We start from the raw sequence: 27,495 nt of genomic DNA, 5'->3' as shown, positions 1-27,495 counted from the left end.
TTTAATTATGTTTTATTTATGTTGTACTTTTCCATTGTCGCCCAGATTGCCCCGTGCCATACTCAATCGAAAGCTTTCTTGAAATCAATAAAGACATGGAAAAGATTCTCTTGGTGTTGGAGATATTTTTCACAGAGTATTCTGAGGTTTAGGATTTGTTCTGTTGTGCTGCGACCTTGTCTAAAACCCGCTTGTTCTTCTGATATGATTTTGTCTGCTATCGGTTTTAGTCGATTTAATATATTTCTTAACAGTGCTGGGATGGCGCGATAGTTTTTACAGAGTTGTAAATTGCCTTTCTTTGGAAAGGTGATGATGAGTGATTGGGTTCAGGGTTTGGGCCATTCTCCTGATTGCCAGATCTTGTTGCAAATCGTATAGAGTGCGTTTATCATGGTTTCTCCTCCCGCCTGTAGAAGTTCACCAGGAATGTTGTCAACTCCGGCCGATCTACTTACACCATTAAAAACTAGTCCAGAGAAGTGTGAGTGAATAAGATTAGCGAGGGGTAAACAAAAGTATCAAGAGAAAGTATGTATAATAAGTCATAGTTAAAATGTAACAGACAGATTTATCATTTTTGTGCGTATACAGATCTTATTGTGTAGGCTCATATTTTTTTCCTTGTAAAATAAAATGGATCTTGTTAAGCGATCAATTAGGGACTGTTCATCAACTCTCTATTGCCTACTAAGCTGGTGACCGTTGTAGAGTATATAAACCCATTATCCTTCGAGACAGAAAAAATGGCTCATATTGGCGACTTGAAGGATGCGTTTGATGTAAATGACTATAGCCTCAATCTCTTTGAGTCGAAATAGTGATGACTCTATGTCCTAAATCTTGCTGGAAGTTATTGCTCCACTGTTGATGTTTGGGCAGCCTCTCAGTTCATCCAAGATCTACGTTTTTCTCTCTGCGTTGGTTTATGCACAACCTGCCTGGAAACTCCTGGGGGAAACCTTCACCGCTTATTTATTATCTAAGGTGTCGTTAACTATCACATAGTTCCTTGGATCTCCTTCCCTCATGTAGTTCTGCGTAGCAATGTCGAGGCTATCGTCCACATAGATTGCACTTGACATGGTAAATCTTGCGCAGCGTTCATTTTATCTACATAGCACCTAAGCATTTTGGTTCCTCTAGTACAGCCACATTTTGCCCCCAAAATCGCTTTTAAAACAAAACCATGACTGCTGAGGCTTCCCTTTTCTACTTGTGACTTTCCTGTTAAGGTTGAAGCTTTGGTTGAACTGAAGTACATTAAGTCATCCAACTCCGCCAATCTGCAATTCTTGTGTTAAATGTCAGACAAAGCTATGAAATTCTGTAATAGGATTTGTTTTTGTTGAGATTGTCAGTCTGAAATCTTGACATACAACTACCAAAGCATCTACAAATCTTTGCAATGATGCCTTTGTATGACATTGTGACATACTGTAATTATCGAATCAAAGTAAGGCTGTTCATCATTCTAGCTTTGAGTCAAGTCAGGTGCCTTTATCAGATCAGCTTTCAAATGTAAATACTTGTCTTCCCAGAATTCCAAATAACTCATAAGATGACAACACACAATAAAATGTCGGTGTTATAACCCATCCTTACTTTACTCCAGGGCTTGGAGAGAGTTTTCATACTGTACCAATGCTTTGTATATTATAACGTAATGTTTCATTATTTCAATTAAAATCCTTTTTTTTTTACAGACCATTTCTGTTATTTCGAAGAACTTTTGTTGCAAACATAAACTCCTTATCAAGGAGCTACACTGTTCTCTGTCATGTAATAAGAACGTGCTATATCAACAGCTGGCGCATCAATTGACTTTTTTTTTCATTTAACCTAATTATCAAATGTTCATAGAAAATATAATTGAATGCAGTTGTTTTCCGGAAAAAATAAAGAGGGTACTTAAGCCACCTACACATAAAATACATTGACACACACGTTGGAATTCGTTTATCTAGTAGTTTTCTTTATGTGACTTTTTTGTGTGGCTAATATGTATTTATCATTGAAGATGAGAACTACTTTTGTCATTCTTTGGCTTGTCAAGCCATTTTTTTTCGCAAGTGTTGTACTTGAAATCCATAATTAACCCCAAACACTTTGCTTAATGCTTATTCTTGTTAGTAATTCTATCCCATTCAGAAGATTCAAGAGAGCTAAATAAAAATTGATTGTTTAGTAGCAGGCGGAGATAAACTCAAAGGTTTCAACTTGCCAGCAGCCGATGGGTGCAGATCGATCTAATCCTAATAAGCACATCCCGCATTAACCCTTCTATTTCATTCTATTGATTTGGTGCTAGAATGTTGCCCCCCCCCCCTTTGCACACGTGTATTGAACGATATTGTTGAGAGTCCGATATAATTTTGTGTACTTTATTGCACGTCTGAATCAAATTCCTCTTCCGTTTGTTGGCACTAGATAATATCTTTATGGAAAAAGTATTAGAGGCTCTTTTTACGACAGTGACGCAACTAAAACGTATTTATAAACATATTATGATATACTTCAAATTGCGGTAATGAAGCAAGAGTCAATACGAAGAACTTTTGAGTTATTTAGTTGGTAAAAGTGATTTTTCGATTCAACATCATTGACATTGCCTATTTATATATTTCAACCTCTCTTCCAATCGTTTCATTTTCTTGTTTTTCTTTGGGTTGCCTTTGATTACCCCTACATTTCTCCATAGCGCTTTCTCCTCTTGTTCTCTCTGCTACTTTCTGGATGAAATAGTGACAGTTTATCTGAACATACTTTTGTTTTCAATAGAATTGGTTGTAAAATACAAGTTGCATTATAGCTAGATGTTTGTTTATTCGAAATTATTTTATATAGATTTTAGGTTTAAAACTGAACGATGGGATGGTCACATTAGGAAATATACTGGGTGTTGGCTCTTATAAGAACTCCAGCATGGCTAGCCTTTATTACCAATGCTTATTTATTTCAAGTAACACATATTTATAATAGAAGTATTTTGTAATTTAAAAAAACAAAAGATGATTTCAGACCAAATTAAATAAAATATTTTAAATTAAAATTATCTATATCCATGGAAGCTTGAGCTCTGTGACTTTTTTTTTTTACCATTTTCAACCTAAAGTTCCTATTAGTACAATTCAATCACATAATTGTTGATTTTTTTCTTCTACACGCCCTATGACAGTGGCGGTGTCAAAATAATTAAAACGACAACACCATAAGGACCCTCTGTGTGTCTCTTTGTCAGGTTTCACCCCTTCCAGTACAGCTGCCGCACCTTCCTTGTCCTTAGGACATGGTTTCTTTGTTCACGAGCGAACTATCGTACAGGTCCCTTACTTCCCACTAGCTGGTGCTTGATACCAGCCATGGCCTTTTTGTGTTGTTTTTTCCTATCAGGCCGTCAAAGTAGCACCTTCTTTTTTTAACTTCATTTTAAGTACCGGTAGTTTGATTACTGTTATTATTAGTTCAATACTTCAATGAAAAGTTGGAGATCACACAATGACTAAACATATGTAGTTTCAATTGTAAACACGGTTACTGAGTGTGAAATGTTTAATGCGTTAATGTAAACAGTACTTTATCAAGTGAAGTCTTTGTTCTTACATGTGCATGCATTTCTAATCGAACGTGCCTGCACCTCCCCCCCCCCCCAGCCCCAGGGTCATGTCTAGGTGTGTGTTTATTTGGCTACTGCAATGTATTGATTTTTTTTTTTCTTACTTAGTGTCCCATGTTTCACGTCCACCAAATTTATTAAGAGAAAAAAAAAGGTCCTGGTGTATAGTGACTCATTAAATGATTTCATTTGTCATCTCTGGTGAGAAATATTACGTGACACAGAGAAAGTATGTACACATTTACCAGATCTAGTTGTTTACCTTTGTGACACGGCAATCATCAGCATATACACGTGTGTTGTCACAGACGACACTCTTTGAAATATGTGTCCAGTGCAGAGTTAGTCCATAACTAATTGGTTTATCTAGTAGAGGCTGATGAGAGGTTCAGGAGCTCGTGTCTAGTCTACGACCTTTTGTAGCACAGTACGCCACATAAAGATTTTCTACACAAGTAGGCTTAGTAGAGTAACCTACTCATTTCTTAATAGATTGCTTGAGCAGCTAAATTACTTAGCGCATACTCATAGTCATACATACAGAGAGAGAGAGAATGAAAGAAATATATGTATATAGTAGATGTTATATTGTATTTTCGACATCTGTTGTAGACTGGAAAAATTACATTCTGATTCTGACTATGTGTATATATATATATATATAAGGCATTTTACGTCTCGAGAGACGATCTTTTCTCTTTGCAACTTCTTGTATGACTAAAGATATATATTATATATATATATAGATATAGATATTTATATATTTATTTATTTATAAGAACTTGCTATCCGAACTTTTGTTTCAATTGTAATTCTATAAAAGGAATTCGTTACTTTTTTATGGCACAGCCATACTACATAATTCATGAAGTCCAGATCTAAATCTAAATTAACATTTCTAGAACAATTTTTTTAAATTATTAGATCTAAACAATGAACTTCGAATAATTTCAAGATTACTGCGTTGGACTCACACAGTTGGGGACGTTAATAAAATGTTATCAATCGTATTTAGATGCATATATACATCTTTCCGAGCAAAGCGCAATTTTCGTGCTTATAAACGCTCAGTGCGCTATAGACCGATATCTTTTGTGGACCTGTTGGGAAGAGGTGGTGAGATCTCCTTGCTTTCATCAGGCGCTCAGCAAATACAGCTCTGCTATCAAGGAGGTTCGAGTTCAAATCCCGATTTCAGAAGTTTTTATTTACTGGTCTCCGGTTTGATGATAAGGCGATAAGCGCTATTAATTTTATGTTGTCTGTTCTGTCGGTCTGCCACGTTTAGATCGAAATAAACTAGAAAAGTTAATTGAAAATCTAATTTCTCCTTTAGGCAAAAAAAATCAAAAAAAAAAAAAAAAAAAAAAATCATAGTAATATGTTAATCAGAAATCTCGGTATCGAAAATACGTTGTTAAGGTTGTTTTCAGATTAAAAAAACAACAACGCCAAACTGATTCCATTGACATATTACATTTAGTTTTCTTGCCATAATGTCTAAAAGTCTCGTTATCGATAATATGTTGTTTAGTTTGTAAAAACGCCAAATGATTCTTTGAAATCCTATTACTTTAGACAATGAAAACGAAACGATTCCTTTTCCATTGGCGGATCCTGTGGAGGTCATCTCGTGTGATAACACGATCTCTCTTTGTAGTCTTGTTATCGATAATTGTAGTTTCTATTTTATCCTAAGACTCGCGAGAATGTACTTGTATTTGTAACACAAATGTTTTCTGTTTGTGTATATTGCACATACTACAAGTAAGTCACACGTGTCATGTTCGATCTAAAAAGGGATATTCATAATATTGTTAATCACAAAATCTATTTGTTAACATTTAGATTTTTGTAAGATCCGGCTTACTTTCATAAGAAATCTCAAATAAAATTATTAGAGAGAAAAGAAGAGCAAGCGATATATCTATAAGGGGGCAAAACAATTGAACTGAAGGAAAAACTTAAGTAAATGAAAAGGGAAGATAGGTTGATTGCCTCCATTTATGAAATCCCACATAAATGAATATATCAATTAATTAAAAAATAATAATTTAGGTATCAATATATCGATTAAAAAAATAATTTAGGTTTGATACATCATCAGCATACCGTGAAGACAGCAATTATAAACAAACTTTCCCGTACACACATTGTCTTGTTTGTGATTTTAATTTCAAAGAAAGCAGTATTTTAGCAAGATATTTTGCGTGCTGTCTCCAGATTGTTTGTAGTTGGTATGTTTGTACTGTACTAGCATGATCTAGTTTGAAGGTTTGCTCCAACACAGAAGTCTATTGCATTGCTTAATATCCATTCTAAAAAGATCTACTCCATTACGGTCGGTCTACGTCAATGAATTAGACGAGTCGTCAGATAGTTGAGAGCTAGATAAAGAAACATCAAGTCGGCTTCCACTGCAGTGTTCTATCGATTCCCGTGGCTGTCACACTCCTCTCTAACCTAGATACAATACACAATTATTTGTCTGATACTTGTTTGCCTTTAGGTTGGACTGGTTTGGAACCCTTAAAGCAGCGGCCCCTTCTGTGTCGTTATTTTATATTGGACTGGTTTTAAACCCGCTTGGTAGAGGCTTTTTCTGTGCCATAATTTCACATTCCAGGAATTCATTTATATATCAGATCTCTCTCATTGTCTCTCTTTATCTCTCTTTACCCCATGATTGTCTTCCACCATAAATTAGATGTGTATAATTGTGTAATCTCTCACAAGTTTTAGTTCCATTTGTAGGTACTAGTTAAAACAGTTAACAAACTTGTATTGGTGTAGAAGTTAAAAACTGGATTAGTAGGAATAAACAAGAAGTAAATTGCCTGAGCCTGTGAAGACTTATAAGTGTAGCCGTTCTATAAATAGCCAGGTCTTTGTTGCACTGAAATGCTGATGAAGAGAATGACATGACATCTATGTAGAACAGTTTTAACAAAATACAGCATCGATTTTTTTGTCTGAAATTATCCGCCGCCGAAGTTATTGTGTAAACACCGAGTGTGAATTCATGTGTGTGTGTGTACACACCTCCTGTCGTAGCTATTGTAATGTATTTCTCAAATACAAATGTCGAAATAAAAGTTGATTGCAACATGCTAATAATGAATAGATGGATTCGGAAGTGAAAAGTGTTGGTTTGTTAAGTACAGCAAAACAAGAGAAAGGATCAACTTTCATAGATTTATCAGACATGTCACTCTACAATGTCGCCAAGAACATCATTTCAGATTTCACGATTATGTCATCATTACAAAGCTTATATCAACTCACTTTGTCTGTCTGTCTAGTACAAATTTTGAAGACGTTAAATTATTATTCTCGGATCTAGTTGGAAACTTTCCACAATTATTTTTTGTACATAACAAAACAGGAATCACTGAAAAAGTTTACCATTTAGTCAATTATTTATTGTACATAACAAAACAGGAATCACTGAAAAAGTTTACCATTTAGTCAATTATTTATTGTACATAACAAAACAGGAATCACTGAAAAAGTTTACCATTTAGTCAATTATTTATTGTACATAACAAAACAGGAATCACTGAAAAAGTTTACCATTTAGTCAATTATTTATTGTACATAACAAAACAGGAATCACTGAAAAAGTTTACCATTTAGTCAATTATTTATTGTACATAACAAAACAGGAATCACTGAAAAAGTTTACCATTTAGTCAATTATTTATTGTACATAACAAAACAGGAATCACTGAAAAAGTTTACCATTTAGTCAATTATTTATTGTACATAACAAAACAGGAATCACTGAAAAAGTTTACCATTTAGTCAATTATTTATTGTACATAACAAAACAGGAATCACTGAAAAAGTTTACCATTTAGTCAATTATTTATTGTACATAACAAAACAGGAATCACTGAAAAAGTTTACCATTTAGTCAATTATTTATTGTACATAACAAAACAGGAATCACTGAAAAAGTTTACCATTTAGTCAATTATTTATTGTACATAACAAAACAGGAATCACTGAAAAAGTTTACCATTTAGTCAATTATTTATTGTACATAACAAAACAGGAATCACTGAAAAAGTTTACCATTTAGTCAATTATTTATTGTACATAACAAAACAGGAATCACTGAAAAAGTTTACCATTTAGTCAATTATTTATTGTACATAACAAAACAGGAATCACTGAAAAAGTTTACCATTTAGTCAATTATTTATTGTACATAACAAAACAGGAATCACTGAAAAAGTTTACCATTTAGTCAATTATTTATTGTACATAACAAAACAGGAATCACTGAAAAAGTTTACCATTTAGTCAATTATTTATTGTACATAACAAAACAGGAATCACTGAAAAAGTTTACCATTTAGTCAATTATTTATTGTACATAACAAAACAGGAATCACTGAAAAAGTTTACCATTTAGTCAATTATTTATTGTACATAACAAAACAGGAATCACTGAAAAAGTTTACCATTTAGTCAATTATTTATTGTACATAACAAAACAGGAATCACTGAAAAAGTTTACCATTTAGTCAATTATTTATTGTACATAACAAAACAGGAATCACTGAAAAAGTTTACCATTTAGTCAATTATTTATTGTACATAACAAAACAGGAATCACTGAAAAAGTTTACCATTTAGTCAATTATTTATTGTACATAACAAAACAGGAATCACTGAAAAAGTTTACCATTTAGTCAATTATTTATTGTACATAACAAAACAGGAATCACTGAAAAAGTTTACCATTTAGTCAATTATTTATTGTACATAACAAAACAGGAATCACTGAAAAAGTTTACCATTTAGTCAATTATTTATTGTACATAACAAAACAGGAATCACTGAAAAAGTTTACCATTTAGTCAATTATTTATTGTACATAACAAAACAGGAATCACTGAAAAAGTTTACCATTTAGTCAATTATTTATTGTACATAACAAAACAGGAATCACTGAAAAAGTTTACCATTTAGTCAATTATTTATTGTACATAACAAAACAGGACTCACTGAAAAAGTTTACCATTTAGTCAATTATTTATTGTACATAACAAAACAGGAATCACTGAAAAAGTTTACCATTTAGTCAATTATTTATTGTACATAACAAAACAGGAATCACTGAAAAAGTTTACCATTTAGTCAATTATTTATTGTACATAACAAAACAGGAATCACTGAAAAAGTTTACCATTTAGTCAATTATTTATTGTACGTAACAAAACAGGAATCACTGAAAAAGTCGAAAAAGTTCACCATTTAGTCATTGAATTAGGCTCGGTGGCTGAGTGGTAAAGTGTTTGGCTTCCTAACCGATGTGTCCCAGGTTCGAATGCTGGTGAAGACTGGGATTTCAAATGTCAGGATTTTTAGAGTCCACCCATTAATCGGGGAAAAGTAAAGGCGGTTGATCGTTGTGCTGGCCACATGACACTCTCGTTAACCGTGGGCTACAGATAACCTTTACGTCCTATGCCGTATAGGTCGCAAGGTCTGAAATGGGAACTTAACAATTCATTATATGTAGAAATAACGTGGAAAAGATTTCACCCAAACAGACTGAAGGACTGAGCTATAAGCTTTGTAAAAAAAAATACTTTTGAACTAGAGATATAAAAAAAAAAAGTATCATGTATAAAGAGCCATCTAAAGTTGATTTTTGTGTGTGCAGGACTGTAATCAATATTTCTTGGCCTAAACTCCACCAGGCACTCATCGGAAAAGACACGAGGATGGACGCATAGTGAAAAATTATTTTATAACAATATGTCTGTGTGGGACGGATTGGCCACCATTCAATTAATTATCTTGGCTTTAGATTTTTTTTTTTTTTAGCCTTTTAAAAAAAAAATCTTGTTACCTGAACTGCACCCACAGATTGAAATGGAATCTCTGAACCTTATGAAGTGCATACCACTTGACCACATGCTCCTTAGAGCTTTTAATTTAGAGCTACTTTGGCTTCTAAGCTCCAGTGAGTAAATCTGAGATCTTTTAACTATTTGCCAAGTTGTCTATTATGGGGCAATAACTGAAACTAGCTTCTGTGCTTTTAGCTATAAATGTTGTTGTTTTAAATACAGGGTGATTTTAAAAAATGCGCCTAAACTAATGAGCTATATTTAAAAACAACAAGAACAAAAACCAATTTGCTACCTTACTGGACACAAGCCGATATGAACCCATTCTTCGCCAACACGCTTTATGATGTCGCCGTACACCGTGATAGTTAGTTACTGGATACGGTGGAACAAAAACCTTTATTTTGAACTTACCCCCACAGGAAAAAGTCGCTCACAGAGAGCAAGGTCTTTAGCAACTTTTCTACCTATCCACCGTGTTTGCGAGGAATTTTCATAACGGTTTTATGGTGGTCACGTTGAGCACTCGTAAAGTCTGAAATACGTTATGACACTTGTATCCAGATAGGTAGGCCTAACAATTATTATTTGTATTTTAGAAATAGCGCAATGGTTTTGCCGCCTTCTTTTTTAATCACCCTTTACGAAACATTTGTATCAATTTCTGATATCTAACACATATAAAACAAGACTACAAAGAGAGTTTGTGTTATGACACAAACTCAGAGGCGGCCCCCATCAAATTCACCAATGTTTTGATCGTTTAAAGAAATTTGGCGTTATTTTTCACATAAAAGCAAACAGTGCAACACATCGTTTTTGAGAAGACTCTTCTAACTCTTCTGGAATAAGCAGAGTAGCGTTAAGTGATCACCTAAGATCAGCACGGAAACCTCCCGATAAAGTGTGAGCTGATTATTGATTTTTACTCAAATGTAAAATCTTAATGTTAATTACATTTATTTGATTGTTATTGCACATTTTACAATAATACTTAATTAAAATTATAAATTATTATTATCTAAATGTTCATTTTGGAGTAGATCTAGATCTGGACTAAATCTCAAAACAATTTTATCTTGTTGCAATAGATTTACTGGTCCATGCATGTACATTGATGGAATCAGTTTTATCAATGTTGATTAAAGTAGGCTGCTTCAAAGGAATAATGAGGGTTTAAAATAACTGTGTGTGTGTGGGGGGGGGGGCAGTACAAACATTGTTAATATAAAATTGTACTAAATCCTCTTAACTTGTATTACAAGCTTTATCAATCAATACACACAAACTCTATTTATTATAATGATAGGCTTACTAATTGCATATTTCAAACATGGGGGGGGGGCATATTATGATATAGATCTACGTAGTAATTTACTACTGTTCTTCTTTCGTAAAATTTTGGTGCTTAAATTGTATATGCGGTACGTTTCAGGGTTGGTAAAGTTTGGGGTTTATGATTTCAGGGTTTGTAAAATTGGGAAATTCGGGTTTCAGGGTTTACTTGGTCTCATGGGTGGCAACCCTGGTTCTGTCATACTAAATACTACATTTACAAAAAAAATGTTAACCTTTTTTTTTAAAGAGAAAAAGCTATTTCTATGCAAACAAGTTGGACATAATTTATAAGTAGTTTTTCATATTATCGCGTGAACTGCAGAGCATACATAGCATAAAGGAACAGAACTAAAGGATTTACGGAAATTTTTTTTTCTTGAGGCTTTGAATAAGGGATTGACCCTTTACAAAACAGGATCTGTCAACCTTCTTTCTCCATTCTTCTCTTTCATTTGCCTTTGATAAAATTTCATTATGATATTTTTTCTGAAAATATTTAAACCTGCCTTTTTACCTGCCTGGGTGGACCACTTCTGACAGAATTTAAATACCGATATTCTTCTGAAAATATTGAAACCTGCCTAGGTGGACCACTTCGGGGCCGATTTTGAGTTTGTGTTTCCACACAAACTGTCTTTGTAACCTTGTTAGTTCATGGTTTCAATGACTTGCCGTATTCTGGTTTATGTGTGTTAAATCGTTAGTTTGGCTATAGGTATAGAGAGTCAAATGCATTTCACATACTGGGTTGTGCACTATGGTATATAAATATATACATCATAGGTATATTGTACAACTATACATTTTTATGATGGATTGTGTAGAAACACCCTTTTAATGCTCTTTCTATATTTTGTTTTTAAATAGCTCTTCAAAATACTTGCTGTATTTCTTGGTGGAAGATTATACATGTAATTGATTATTTGTTAATATCACCCAACTACTTTGCCGCCGAGCTATTGATTTTTTTTGGGTAGTTGTTTCAATATATGGCATCGGTTTTAGCTAAATACCCGATCAATAATGGACTGTGTTATTTACTGTATGTCATTTAACCACTAAGGAGTTAATATTGGCATTAACAAAAAACTAACTAACCGACAACGATGAATGACTCTAGATTGTTCGTTCGCTTCAGTTAACTCTACTACACAAGTACAATTACAGTTTAATTACAAGTAAACGTTTGGTTTGTCTATGACTCCAATGCTGTGCCAACAAATCATGTGCTATTCTAACACTAAGCCTTGACAGCTAGCGCCAAGATTGCCTAAAAACCAAACAAAAAAAAAAGCACAAACAGCACAATTAATATAACAATCTAGGCCTTCGTCTAATTTGTAAAGGTGTAAGAAAAAAACAACAACAGTAAATTGAATAACACTCGCCTAAAAAAAGGGGGGAAATGATACGTTTCAAGCCATTACTTATTTGGGAGAGACCAATTGATTTCCTTCTAATCTAATAAAAAGAAAAGTTGAACACAAATGTCATCTGGGCTGCTGCACTTTGATTGTATGATTAAACCTGTGACCAGGAGTCTCCAGCTGCTATCAATAACACTAGATGTGTTTGGCTAGAGAACATTGGAACTTTGGCTGGTAATCACTGGGGAAATAGAGCCTATGTAAGGCTGGTAATCACTGGAGAAATAGAGCCTATGTAAGGCTGGTAATCACTGGAGAAATAGAGCCTATGTAAGGATGGTAATCACTGGGGAAATTGAGCCTATGTAAGGATGGTAATCACTGGGGAAATAGAGCCTATGTAAGGCTGGTAATCACTGGGGAAATAGAGCCCAAATAAGGCTGGTAATCACTGGGGAAATAGAGCCTATGTAAGGATGGTAATCACTGGGGAAATAGAGCCTATGTAAGACTGGTAATCACTGGGGATATAGAGCCCAAGTAAGGCTGGTAATCACTGGGGAAATAGAGCCTATGTAAGACTGGTAATCACTGGGGAAATAGAGCCTATGTAAGGCTGGTAATCACTGGGTAAATAGAGCCCCAGTAAGGCTGGTAATCACTTGAGAAATATAGCCCAAGTAAGGCTGGTATACAGGACTAGAATGATCAACACAATAGATAGGTATTCAGTTTGAAAGGACTAGCAGTTGTCAATCAAGTGACTTGCCACTAATAAAACAACAGGCTTTTTATTTCCGTTGTTGGCCTGCGCAATATTAAACATCACTCTTCAGCAGCTATAAATAACTTGTCAGTCAAGCTCTGATTTAGAAACAAGAAATACTGGAGTAACATTATGTCCGCTGTGCTGTAGAGTAAGTAGTGTCAGGTCCGCTCTACTGCTTAGGTGCGCTTCATTGGAGTTGACTTACTATTTCTCTACCCTATTGTATAAAGAAAACACAGGAGAACAAAATAGAAGTGTTTGATATCTTGTATAATGGGGATGAATCGAAAGAGAAATAACTCTGTATTTGTGATAGTCTAAACGCGATAGCGAGTGGAAGAGCTGTTAAAGTCAAGACACTCAACTAGATAGAAGATAAGGAAACCAAATCTCATTGTTTACATTGAATAGATATTCTCACACAAAGCTCAATTTTGTGTAATCTTACACCTTTTTTAATTATAACTTAAAAAAATAAAACAAAACTATTTTGTGTTACTAACAGAAGAGCTCAACAAATTGATTCTACCGTGCTCATAAATGCAGATTATTTTATGCGTTTTATACAATCAAAAGCTATTTTAGGGATTTGCTTCCATTTATGAAAATCCCCATTACAATCAGATAAGACTGATAAGTTGCTCATTGATGCCCATACTGCGGCCCTTGAGCCTCATCCAGCCCAGGACGTGGTAATATCAGGCCCCTTGAAAATTCTGCCCAAAGTGCAGAGTTATGGTTCCTTCGGACTCGACGATTTTGTTTGTTTGGTGCTTCGGCCCGTGACCCGCGCGTGTGAACTGTATACAGGCTGAGAAAGGTTGGACACCACTGAGATTGTTGAACAGGTGCCACAACGTAACCGTTTTAGTCTTTTTTTTTTTTAAATTTAAAACAACTTATTACTAATGGTGGAATCATCGGTTTCCAAATTATCGCCAAGGATTTGCACTGAGGTCACGGGGTACAAGAATTCTGTGCTCATGACACAAAACAATGTTACGGACCATTGTGCGAGCCGATGTTCCATGTCTAGACATGAGTTCATTTTGTCCTGGCCAATCTTATTACCATTAACAATTAGATTTTAGATTCCATAGCTTGACTTTTGTTCAACTGATTGATAAGAATAATAAAGCAACCAGTTTGAATCACGTGTGTAGATACACAGCCAAGAGAAATACTTGTGTTGACTTTCAGTGACTATAAATGTGTTGGCTATGCTCTTCACTGTTGGTCTTCTCACTGCGTCACTTCCATAGAGTTATACGCCTTCACAAAGTCTTGTACTTGTTGGAGTTCTGTCTAGTACACAATATCTGAGTGGCACCATCTCCAGAGTCTTCATCTGGCTGTTAAGTTTTTTGTTACTCAAGCTTTTGATATGGCTACTCTATTGTTTGCGTGGTTTAGCTTTAAAGGAGGACTTTTGCTGTGGCAGTTACATTTAGTCTAGTCTTGCGTTATATAATTTTGAAGGAACAATTTTCTACAATTGCGTTATACAAATTGTATAACTTTGAAAGAAGACTTTTGCAATTTTCGTTTGATTGTATGAAGTAGAAACATCTACTTGTCAGCTGATTACAACTTTACCAGTTCGCCATTTCATAAGTAATTTTGTTTTAAACTTGGTGGAAGCAAAAAAAAATTGAATCTAGCTGTCACTGTTACTGTAAATGTCTATTGCAAACATTAAATATGATATCTAAAAAATAATAAAATATATTGAATATTTAAAAAAAAAAAAACACTCAATAACATTCTAATTTGCAAACAGGGGCTCTAGTCTATTCGTATTTTTTTGTACAATAACACGGTACTAATGATAATTTAAAAAAAATGCTTTATTGATTTACTTTGGGTAATAGTGCATAATGCCCAGCAAGACAGCAGAAATGAAAATAGGAAGAAGAGGACAAAGTGTGTGTGTGTGTGTAGTGTAGTATGAGTGCTAGAGAAGATATTTGTTATTTGTGTGGCTTGTACGGGTTTCTGTATTGATCATTGGCCAGGACAGTCTTGAGTAACATTGATCCTACCAGGCATACACTTTTAATAGCTTTCTGATGGAGGGTCTAGATAAGTTTAAAATTGTGTGTGTGTGTAAGCTTCAAGTTTGAAAGACAAAAAAAAAAATGTGTGTCTAAAAAAACTCCTGACTTCTATTTAACAAAGAGTTATAGTTCGCCCTCTTCTACACTCTGTTGACTTTGACTGCATGGCAGTGCATTCTGTCCAGGGGATGGGGGTGGATGTACTAATTGTCCTAACTTTGAGAAGATGGTCTCAAAATATTTGTATGTATCCAACTCCAAAAATATTTGTGTGTATCCAACTCTAAAAATATTTGTGTGTATCCAATTCTAAAAATACTTGTGTGTATCCAACTTCAATACATTGTTCTAAAAATATTTGTGTGTATCCAACTTCAATACATTGTTCTAAAAATATTTGTGTGTATCCAATTCTAAAAATATTTGTGTGTTTCCAACTTCAATACATTGTTCTAAAAATATTTGTGTGTATCCAACTTCAATACATTGTTCTAAAAATATTTGTGTGTATCCAACTTCAATACATTGTTCTAAAAATATTTGTATGTATCCAACTTCAATACATTGTTCTAAAAATATTTGTGTGTATCCAATTCTAAAAATATTTGTGTGTTTCCAACTTCAATACATTGTTCTAAAAATATTTGTGTGTATCCAACTTCAATACATTGTTCTAAAAATATTTGTGTGTATCCAATTCTAAAAATATTTGTGTGTATCCAATTCTAAAAATATTTGTGTGTATCCAACTTCAATACATTGTTCTAAAAATATTTGTATGTATCCAATTCTAAAAATATTTGTGTGTATCCAATTCTAAAAATACTTGTGTGTATCCAACTTCAATACATTGTTCTAAAAATATTTGTGTGTATCCAACTTCAATACATTGTTCTAAAAATATTTGTGTGTATCCAACTTCAATACATTGTTCTAAAAATATTTGTGTGTATCCAACTCTAAAAATATTTGTGTGTATCCAATTCTAAAAATACTTGTGTGTATCCAACTTCAATACATTGTTCTAAAAATATTTGTGTGTATCCAACTTCAATACATTGTTCTAAAAATATTTGTGTGTATCCAATTCTAAAAATATTTGTGTGTTTCCAACTTCAATACATTGTTCTAAAAATATTTGTGTGTATCCAACTTCAATACATTGTTCTAAAAATATTTGTGTGTATCCAACTTCAATACATTGTTCTAAAAATATTTGTATGTATCCAACTTCAATACATTGTTCTAAAAATATTTGTGTGTATCCAATTCTAAAAATATTTGTGTGTTTCCAACTTCAATACATTGTTCTAAAAATATTTGTGTGTATCCAACTTCAATACATTGTTCTAAAAATATTTGTGTGTATCCAATTCTAAAAATATTTGTGTGTATCCAATTCTAAAAATATTTGTGTGTATCCAACTTCAATACATTGTTCTAAAAATATTTGTATGTATCCAATTCTAAAAATATTTGTGTGTATCCAATTCTAAAAATACTTGTGTGTATCCAACTTCAATACATTGTTCTAAAAATATTTGTGTGTATCCAACTTCAATACATTGTTCTAAAAATATTTGTGTGTATCCAACTTCAATACATTGTTCTAAAAATATTTGTGTGTATCCAATTCTAAAAATATTTGTGTGTATCCAACTTCAATACATTGTTCTAAAAATATTTGTGTGTATCCAATTCTAAAAATATTTGTGTGTATCCAATTCTAAAAATACTTGTGTGTATCCAACTTCAATACATTGTTCTAAAAATATTTGTGTGTATCCAACTTCAATACATTGTTCTAAAAATATTTGTGTGTATCCAATTCTAAAAATATTTGTGTGTATCCAACTTCAATACATTGTTCTAAAAATATTTGTGTGTATCCAACTTCAATACATTGTTTTACAAATATTTGTGTGTATCCAATTCTAAAAATATTTGTGTGTATCCAACTTCAATACATTGTTCTAAAAATATTTGTGTGTATCCAACTTCAATACATTGTTCTAAAAATATTTGTGTGTATCCAACTTCAGTACATTGTTCTAAAAATATTTGTGTGTATCCAACTTCAATACATTGTTCTAAAAATATTTGTGTGTATCCAACTTCAATACATTGTTCTAAAAATATTTGTGTGTATCCAACTTCAATACATTGTTCTAAAAATATTTGTGTGTATCCAACTTCAATACATTGTTCTAAAAATATTTGTGTGTATCCAACTTCAATACATTGTTCTAAAAATATTTGTGTGTATCCAACTTCAATACATTGTTCTAAAAATATTTGTGTGTATCCAACTCTAAAAATATTTGTGTGTATCCAACTCTAAAAATATTTGTGTGTATCCAACTCTAAAAATATTTGTGTGTATCCAACTCTAAAAATATTTGTGTGTATCCAACTCTAAAAATATTTGTATGTATCCAACTCTAAAAATATTTGTATGTATCCAACTCTTAAAAATATTTGTATGTATCCAACTCTAAAAATATTTGTATGTATCCAACTCTAAAAATATTTGTATGTATCCAACTCTAAAAATATTTGTATGTATCCAACTCTAAAAATATTTGTGTGTATCCAACTCTAAAAATATTTGTGTGTATCCAACTCTAAAAATATTTGTATGTATCCAACTCTAAAAATATTTGTGTGTATCCAACTCTAAAAATATTTGTGTGTATCCAACTTCAATACATTGTTCTAAAAATATTTGTATGTATCCAACTCTAAAAATATTTGTATGTATCCAACTCTAAAAATATTTGTATGTATCCAACTCTAAAAATATTTGTGTGTATCCAACTCTAAAAATATTTGTGTGTATCCAACTTCAATACATTGTTCTAAAAATATTTGTGTGTATCCAACTCTAAAAATATTTGTGTGTATCCAACTTCAATACATTGTTCTAAAAATATTTGTATGTATCCAACTTCAATACATTGTTCTAAAAATATTTGTGTGTATCCAACTCTAAAAATATTTGTATGTATCCAACTTCAATACATTGTTCTAAAAATATTTGTATGTATCCAACTTCAATACATTGTTCTAAAAATATTTGTATGTATCCAACTTCAATACATTGTTCTAAAAATATTTGTGTGTATCCAACTTCAATACATTGTTCTAAAAATATTTGTGTGTATCCAACTTCAATACATTGTTCTAAAAATATTTGTATGTATCCAACTCTAAAAATATTTGTGTGTATCCAACTCTAAAAATATTTGTGTGTATCCAACTCTAAAAATATTTGTGTGTATCCAACTTCAATACATTGTTCTAAAAATATTTGTGTGTATCCAACTCTAAAAATATTTGTGTGTATCCAACTCTAAAAATATTTGTGTGTATCCAACTCTAAAAATATTTGTATGTATCCAACTCTAAAAATACTTGTGTGTATCCAACTTCAATACATTGTTCTAAAAATACTTGTGTGTATCCAACTTCAATACATTGTTCTAAAAATACTTGTGTGTATCCAACTTCAATACATTGTTCTAAAAATACTTGTGTGTATCCAACTTCAATACATTGTTCTAAAAATATTTGTGTGTATCCAACTTCGATACATTGTTCTAAAAATACTTGTGTGTATCCAACTTCAATACATTGTTCTAAAAATATTTGTGTGTATCCAACTTCATACATTGTTCTAAAAATATTTGTGTGTATCCAACTTCAATACATTGTTCTAAAAATATTTGTGTGTATCCAACTTCAAAGAATTGTTTTATAGCGCAGCCCTTTACACGCTCTACTACTCTTTGTGCGGCTGGTGGACGAGTAAAACTATAAGACACTATTGATATGTTTTCCTTGGTATATTTTATTACACGCAGCATGTTTAATGTTAATAGTAGTGAATGAACAAAACTAATGTGCCAGTACACTTAGGCAACAGTAATTTATAGTAGGGGCTACTTGTACAAATATTGGCGCTCTGACTATTTATAAACGTTTAGTAAATCCTATCAGTATTTTGGAATCACAGTTTTAGCGAGGTCTCTGATAACTTTGTGACTTCTTGTTAGAAGGTTTTAAGACATTTAATAAACTTATTTAGCTACGATCATGTTTCGTACTGTTGCTGAACTTATCATTGTTGACCATTTCAAACTAGAATAGACAGACGAGGCATTTTTTGTTTTGTTTGGTTGATTCATTTGACACTCATTTGTTGTATCGCTAAGTAGTTTCACTTTATACCTACAGATCTAATATGTTGATGGGTTGTATCGCTAAGTAGTTTCACTTTATACCTACAGATCTAATATGTTGATGGGTTGTATCGCTAAGTAGTTTCACTTTATACCTACAGATCTAATATGTTGATGGGTTGTATCGCTAAGTAGTTTCACTTTATACCTACAGATCTAATATGTTGATGGGTTGTATCCTTTAGTCGTCCAATAAGATGAATGCTACTCCGATAGTCCCCCACGGACGGCCATGCTGTCATTGTGTTGCTCTGTCAGGCCTGAACTCGACAGCTCTGCTCCGGCTCAAGAACAAAGGGACATAAATCTTTTTACAGTTTAGCTGAATCTGTTTTATGATATTATTTGTAATTGACATTTTGTTTCATAAGCGGCTTTTCTACATCAATGCTTTTTGGTAAGCATGGAGCTCTCGGAAATTGAAATATATTTCGGAGAACAAAACTATTTACACGACTGAGTTCGAGGTTGGGGGTGAATCATTACCATTATTACCAAATTAAAGTGTTTAAATTATGTTGAGATAGAGATATGAAAGTTGCTGCTTGATCGCGTGGCATGCGCTCTGGACTGTCGTCTGGATGGCCACGAGTTCGAACCCTGCTCTCCCTCTCTGTACGCTGATCTCCACAGGCTCTCCCTCTCTGTACGCTGATCTCCACAGGCTCTCCCTCTCTGTACGCTGATCTCCACAGGCTCTCCCACTCTTTACGTTGATCTCCACAGGCTCTCCCTCTCTGTACGCTGATCTCCACAGGCTCTCCCTCTCTGTACGCTGATCTCCACAGGCTCTCCCTCTCTGTACGCTGATCTCCACAGGCTCTCCCTCTCTTTACGTTGATCTCCACAGGCTCTCCCTCTCTGTACGCTGATCTCCACAGGCTCTCCCTCTCTTTACGCTGATCTCCACAGGCTCTCCCTCTCTTTACGTTGATCTCCACAGGCTTTCCCTCTCTGTACGCTGATCTCCACAGGCTCTCCTTCTCTGTACGCTGATCTCCACAGGCTTTCCCTCTTGCACGTTTAGAAGAAAACAAACATACATTGTAGATAGCAAGTTAGACCTTTTAATCTGTCAGACTAATCTAAACCCAGCTGAACACACAGCTGTGATAAGCTATGTGTTTTATTTCTTTAGAATAAGGAAGATGTCTCTTTCGTGTTTGGATTTTTACAATCGATTTTTCTACTACTTCTACTCACTCATCTTCATCAAAGTTTGCATACAAGCTCATGCTCGATGACAACACATGGATCAATCGAAAAATCAACCAAATAGTTAATCAATTAGTCGCAATTAAAAATTAATTTAGTTTTTATATTGAAAATGTAATAAGCTAAGGGGAGATAAGCTTTGTGTAGAAAATTAGGTCGCTAACAATAGACTATAAAATCTTTTTTTTTTTTTTTAACTTCTCGGATAGCTGAGTGGCTAACAAGTCGGCCTTCCATCCGCCAGGCCCGAGTTGAAATTCAGACTAGAGCAACTTAACAAAAAAATTGCTTTTGAATAAGGCAGCACGGAAAGATTCTTCCATATGTATGTCAATATAAAGATTATTTCAAAGACTGTATGTATGTTAATAATAAAGAACACTCTGCGGTGCATTTGTCAATTAACATTGTCTTAATTACCATTTTCACAAATGTTTTTTTCCCTTGTACAGTGACTAACATACATCATTGATCGCAAATGATTGTAAAAGTTTTAGGTTAAAAAGGCTAAAGTAATAAAAAGTAGGAAAAAAAAACAACGCTTACATTAAAACGCACTAAAAAGTAGGGAAAACAAAGTACTGGGTGTATTTTAGTTACAGTAAAACATTTGTAGACGTTATTTCTCCCACACCCAATCTCGTATCAAACTGAAATTTCGCACTATTATTTTTTTTTTTTTACCTGACAACACAAGAATCATTATGTTGTTTGGTATCTGGCAAGGCAAAGAAATGCCCAACTGGTCCAGACTATTGATAGGGTCATGGCGCAGTGAGAAAGCTAGAAGCATGAAATAGTGCTAAACAAAAACAATTGGTCAAAATATTTCTAATCGTACAGATTTATTAGTGTTAGTCAAGATCTATTACAAATTTAATCACATGACTGATCCAAACTAATTGATACAACTACACTTAAATTTGTTTTTTTTAAAGTATTTTTTTAAAATGTTTGTCTTGTTTTTTTTTCTAATATTGATTATTTTGTTAGTATGTATCTCGTGGCACGCTTCTTTGTTATTATGTTTATGGGGCACGTCTTTGTTATTGTGTATCATGGGCATATCTCATTCTTAGTGTGTGATGCGGGATACAACTGATTGTTTACTTCAGTTATTGCTGTCCCACACAAGAGAAGAAGATGGTGCAGTGAGACATGCGCTGGGCCAACATCAACCCCAAGCTAATGAACTATTTAGGGAGGAAGGAGGACAAGCGATCCAATTGGTTAGATAGCATGACAAAGTGTAGATCAGTTGTGGCACGGAGTTAAACTACGGTGTGGCATGGGCTAGCGACAAACTCTGGTCCACAATGTGGTACGAACTCAAGACTTCTTTCATGTACTAGGAGTTGTCATGTTTGGAGTGGAGATAGTCTAGAATTTAGAACCAGTTTTCTCATAAACTGATTGTGTCATTTGTCAGCAATTGTAACAGTTATTATTGAATAATGTAAAAAAGAACACATTCAGTGTATAAACTTGGTGGAAATAGATTTCTTTTCGGTTTAAAAATGTTTCAATGTTGTATGAAGATGAAAGAAAGAAATCGATCTTCCACATTTTTAATTCATGAAAACGTTTGTTGTTGTTTTTTTCCACTCCAAACTCTATGTGCATATTGTGTAGGCCTAATCTATTGTGATTTATTGAACAATCAGACATCCAGTAATACTCTGAGGTACTGGAGTAACACTTTCGCTGCCAACCATCGACATAGTGTTTGTGATTGAACACAAATTCACTTCACGAGGATTGTTGCTTGGGAGATGGGCGGGGTATTTATGTTTTAAAATGTAACATTCATTAGTTGTTCAGAGAAAAACATCGCTTTATACAGTGTATAACGGAGGCATTGTCTAGTTAAACGAGGTATTTGATATTCTTGATTTCCCCTAGAACCATCTATTCATTGGATTGGAAAACTAGGGTCTACGAAAAACGTGTTGTTTTTTTAAACTGAAACAACTCCATTCTTGTATTCCTTTTCTACAGGTGCGAGCACGCACACACACACACGCACGCTTGCACACATAGAAGGAAAAAAAAGATGGAGTATTTTCCTATTTCTTTTTTCAAACAACTTCATAAGAAAAATATGAACTGTAACATTTCTCTTCACTGACAACTCACTTATAACATATTTATTTCATATCTAACATATTTGTATATCGGAATTGTAGAGAATAGAAATGAAAGTACTGAGGCGAGGAGCAAAGAGCAAGGTCAACAAATGAGCTGAAACTTATCGCCTTTTTTAAGATGGTGAAATTGTAAAACATTTTCAAATAGGCCCAAGTTTTGAAGTACGTACGGTCCATGCAGCTAAACATTGTCAGGGACTTATCGTGTATAAATATATATAAATATATATATCTAGATGAATTCAAAGTTTTCCTCCTGATCAGAACGTATTGTTTGAAGTAGATCTAAAGGCTACGTCGAGATGGTAGTTGTTACTTGGGATCAACTTCGAGGTTGCAATGTCGCTTCAATAGCTCATCAGTTAGTTGGTTGAAAATAAAAGTGTGTATATGTGTTACCACGATCTCATGTGTGTGTGTGTACATAGTTTCCATCCCCTCATTCCACCCCCTCCCCCCATTGATTGATTTCTACATTTAGAACGTTGTTGTGACTGGAAGCGATAGAAAGGAATTGGGTTTGAAATTCTTTAAAACACAAAAAAATAAGCCTCCATTCCGTTTCAAGAAGAGTCGATATTGGACTGGTCGGATGATGGGCGCTATGTGCTCAATCGTTTCTTTTACATTGAAATTATTTACATTTAGCTGATCTTACCAAAAATCGTCGGATGCCAACAAATATAACCACTACTCATCACACATAAAGGAAAACTAAAAATTTCCCGAGATTCTCAATACACAATGTCCTACTGACTGAGGTTATTGAGTGAAGGTTCTCAGATTCTCAATAAACCATGTCATTCTTGCTTATGTTGAGTGAAGGTTCTCAGATTCTCAATACACCATGTCCTACTTACTTGTGTTATTGAGTGTGTTTGGCCAGAATAGGTTACCTTGAAAAGCAATCAACTACACACGTTAGTCTTTAGGTCGCTCTTGTTGACTGCTTTAGCCAGGATAACATAATCGCCTTGTTGACCCGCGACTCGCCCCTCTCCTGGGTTTCATGCGAACAAATTTTGATTGACTAGTATTTTGAGGTGTTGCACACTGTCGCTAAGAGTTAAAGATGACTACTAACCAATGACTAACTAGCATATTTCTTCCTGTACAGTCTATTTATAGTTCGATTGTTCTAGTCGACATTGATATGTTCAGATTGCATGTCTTGTGTAGACTTGGGATACTTTGTGCTTTCATTGTAAGCTTACTAAGTAGGCTGTATTTCTTGAAGCTGTTCCTATACTTTTAACTGGCTACATAAAAGGACAATGATATCTTGATATATATGTCAAACATCTGTACACTTTGTCATCTATCTGTACACTTAATCATCTATCTGTACACTTTATCATCTATCTGTACACTTTGTCATCTATCTGTTCACTTTGTCATCTATCTGTACACTTTGTCATGTATCTGTACACTTTATCATCTATCTGTACACTTTGTCATCTATCTGTACACTTTGTCATCTATCTGTACACTTTATCATCTATCTGTACACTTTGTCATCTATCTGTACACTTTGTCATCTATCTGTACACTTTATCATCTATCTGTACACTTTATCATCTATCTGTTCACTTTGTCATCCATTTAGGCAAAATGGGGTTGAATTCTGAAATCAAGATTTATTTTTCAGTGACATCATCATTTGAACACACACACACACACACACACACATTTACTCATAGAATGCATTGAATACAAAGAAACAGTTCTAAAACCCTTTCTCTGAGAGACTTTATGACTGCAACCAACAGGCACTAAGTATAGCTTTATATGAGGCACAGTAGCTGAGTGGTAAAGTACTTCTGAACCAGGAGTCCCAGGTTTAAAGACTGGGATTTTTACCTTCAGGATCATTAGGACGCCTCTGAGTCCACCCAGCTATAATGAGTACTTAACATTGGTTGGGGAAAAGTAAAGGCGGTTGGTCATTGTGCTGGCCACATGACACTCTCGTTTTAGTCATTGATACCAGTACAGAAAACTTTATTTTTTTTCTATTTTTTGTGTTTTAGGATGAAGTTTTGGCTCTAGTTGACAGACTAGTTTTGAAACTTGAGGACCTTGTGCCATTAATTCAGCATGAAGTTAAATGGACATATGGCTGCTCCGTTGGGGGCTTTGACCATGACAAGGTGTCCAAGGATGGTGGCAGAAGTATCAAAGACAGTGTGCACCACTACAACAGCCCTAAATATGGTTGTGATAAAATGTATGATGAGTGTAAGGGCAGGGCAGGTTGTGGAGACTTAAAGAATGGAGTAGTCAAAGAAGAAAATGGTCAAACTAAAAACTGTACAGTCTCTATTGAAAAGTTGGACAATACGGATTTTGGCTCAGGTAAGGTTATATTACTTCAATCAATTTTTGTTTGTTTTCTAATGATCTTCTTAGGTTTAATTATTTGTAACCCTTATATTTATGCACTATTTTATAATACATTGAGTTAACTATGTTTGGGTTTCAGATGAACGAACTGTTAGTGGAGCAGCCAATCTAGCTGTGCTGAGTTATCCAAAGTATTGTCGATACAGAGCCATGAGAAAACGATTAGAAGGTTGTGAGAATGAATGGTTACACCTGGCCATTGTTGTAGCTATTGGAGGCTTCTCTGGAAGAGCACCTTGCTGTAAAGTCATGTTTTGTAAAGAAACATTTTTGCATTCTGAGTTAGAAACATTGGACATTAGAATGGACCACCTGAGTAGGTTTCATTTACTGATTATAATTTTTTTTTAAAAATTGTTTTCATTGTCTTAATAATAAATAGCAAAGTTAAATTTTAATTTCATCACAAAAAAAAAATTACAGTACATATGGAAACTTAAAATAGTATGAATATCACATGATCAAACTAGAGATTTTAATTCTAAGCTTTCATATGTTTCTTTTTTTTATTACATCCCCTTTCTCTGTCTCCCCCACCCCTTTTTTTTATTGACATATAGATTGAACCTTTTTTCTTCTAACATAACAATTTTTCACAGGTACGATTTTATATTTAACTATTTTTTTTTAAATCTTCATACTTTTTTAACACTATGTTTCACTTTTTCAGTGCCTATTTTGAAGAGTCGACCTAAAAACAAAAAAAGCAAAAATGTATCCAGAAAAGATTCTCAGCATGATTCTGATAGTATGGAAGAATACATTGCCAATGTCACACCATCTATATCTTCATCCACCAGAGTAAGTAGCTTGCTTTTCATTATAGCTACTGAAAATATCTGAGAACAATAAATTGAAAATAAAAAACAAACTACCTTGTACCTAGCTTATAACGAATGCTATGAATTGTTTTCTTCTAGCCAAGAAGATCCACAGAATCTTCTGAAATCAGTGAAGATAAAGTCAGCACTGAGGAGCAAGCATTTCTTATTGGTCTACACAAGTTCATGCATGATGCCAAAATGCCTATTGGCAGAATCCCATCTCTGGGTTTCAAACAAAGTACATTTTTATGTTTGAGTTCTATCTTTTTTTTTTAACTAAACATTATGTTACTGTTCATAGTTGATAGTTATGTTTTTAAATCAAATAATTCCTTTCCTTAATTTAAGATGAAAATTGAGCAATTGTTGTCTTTCATTCCTATTTATGCAAAGTTCTCTATTTCTGTACTTTTGGACAGTGAAAAATTGTTGAAAAATGGGTGAACAATTTTTTATAATTTTAAAAGGAACCAGTTATACCAAAAATGTATATTCTTTTTTTTTTTAAATTGCAGTTGATCTGTTCTATTTTTACAAGCAGGCTGAAAAACTTGGTGGTTATGATTTGGTAAGTTTTCCAGGTTCTCTTATGTTTCTACAAGATACTCCAAAGATGTTAATCTAAAGAACCCAAAGTCCATTATTTTAGTGGTATATAAAAAATATTTTAAATTGGAATAAAAAAATATTGCTAAAAAAAATTAAACTTGCACATTTCTTCAATATAGATTTCTTAAACATTATGTGTATTTTATTATTTTTGTAGCTCATAAGATGTAATATAGAATTATTATTTTTTTCAGATTACTCACAAACGAATGTGGAAACATTTATATGACAAGTTAGGGGGCAACATGAGCAATACAAGTGCCGCCACTTGCACAAGAAAACATTATGAAAGGTAAAATAAAAGTTCTTACTACTTGTTAGGTTTTATGATAAATTGTACCTATAATGAAAGGAACAAGGGTACAACACCATTTATTAAAAATGATATTGTCACTATCAAAAGATAATCAAACAATCTAACTTTGCATCAGGCAGGCATTAAAGCCTAGGATTAGATGGTTCTTCTAGCCAGAGTTGTAACTCAAGAAGATGTTTTAGCAACTTAGTGGTTCGTGTATGTAGACAGATGTTACATGAGAATGAATACATCATCATAAAAGAGTTCCGTTTCTTGTCATTTCTGATCATGATCTATTTATCCTCCATACTAATGGCACTATTTTTACCGAAGGACTTTGAAAATGAAAGGCATGGCATGCAATTTGTGGGATATAAATACTGCAGTTTAATTTTCTTAACTAATTTTTAAAATTCAATCCTGTTCTACTAGTTCTCCAGAAAAACTTAGAATAACAATGCATTCATCTTTGCAATATTCCTTTTGGAATGAAAGTCTGTCAACATATTTACAATGTCAATTAGGTTCAGTCATTGTTCATTTTTTTTTTAAAGATTACTTTTGCCCTATGAAAGACATCTGCGCAAGGTGAAATCATTTAAAGCAAAGAAAAAACAAACACAACAGAATGATGGGGACAATAATACCTGTGAGACGAAAAAAATGGACAGTAAAGTGTTAGAGAAAGAGGTGAGCTGCGACAAATATGTATTTCATTGATTTTAAGCGAGCAATGGATTGGCC

At 33.5% G+C, this 27,495-nt stretch overlaps 1 protein-coding gene across 1 annotated transcript in view; it reads left to right on the top strand.

Annotated features, from left to right (window-relative positions):
* Window positions 1-27,495, top strand: part of LOC106068535 (AT-rich interactive domain-containing protein 5B-like) — a 43,463-nt gene that overhangs the window by 6,602 nt on the left and 9,366 nt on the right. The window contains 7 exon segments of the mRNA XM_013227926.2: window positions 24,648-24,972; window positions 25,100-25,336; window positions 25,691-25,821; window positions 25,941-26,082; window positions 26,360-26,412; window positions 26,648-26,745; window positions 27,306-27,441. Coding sequence (XP_013083380.2) covers window positions 24,648-24,972; window positions 25,100-25,336; window positions 25,691-25,821; window positions 25,941-26,082; window positions 26,360-26,412; window positions 26,648-26,745; window positions 27,306-27,441 — 1,122 coding nt within the window.

This window comes from Biomphalaria glabrata, chromosome 1, assembly GCF_947242115.1.
Source record: "Biomphalaria glabrata chromosome 1, xgBioGlab47.1, whole genome shotgun sequence".
Taxonomy (NCBI): domain Eukaryota; kingdom Metazoa; phylum Mollusca; class Gastropoda; family Planorbidae; genus Biomphalaria; species Biomphalaria glabrata.
The sequence above is the reverse complement of the archived record's forward strand: the minus strand, read 5'-3'. Positions and strand labels throughout refer to the sequence as shown.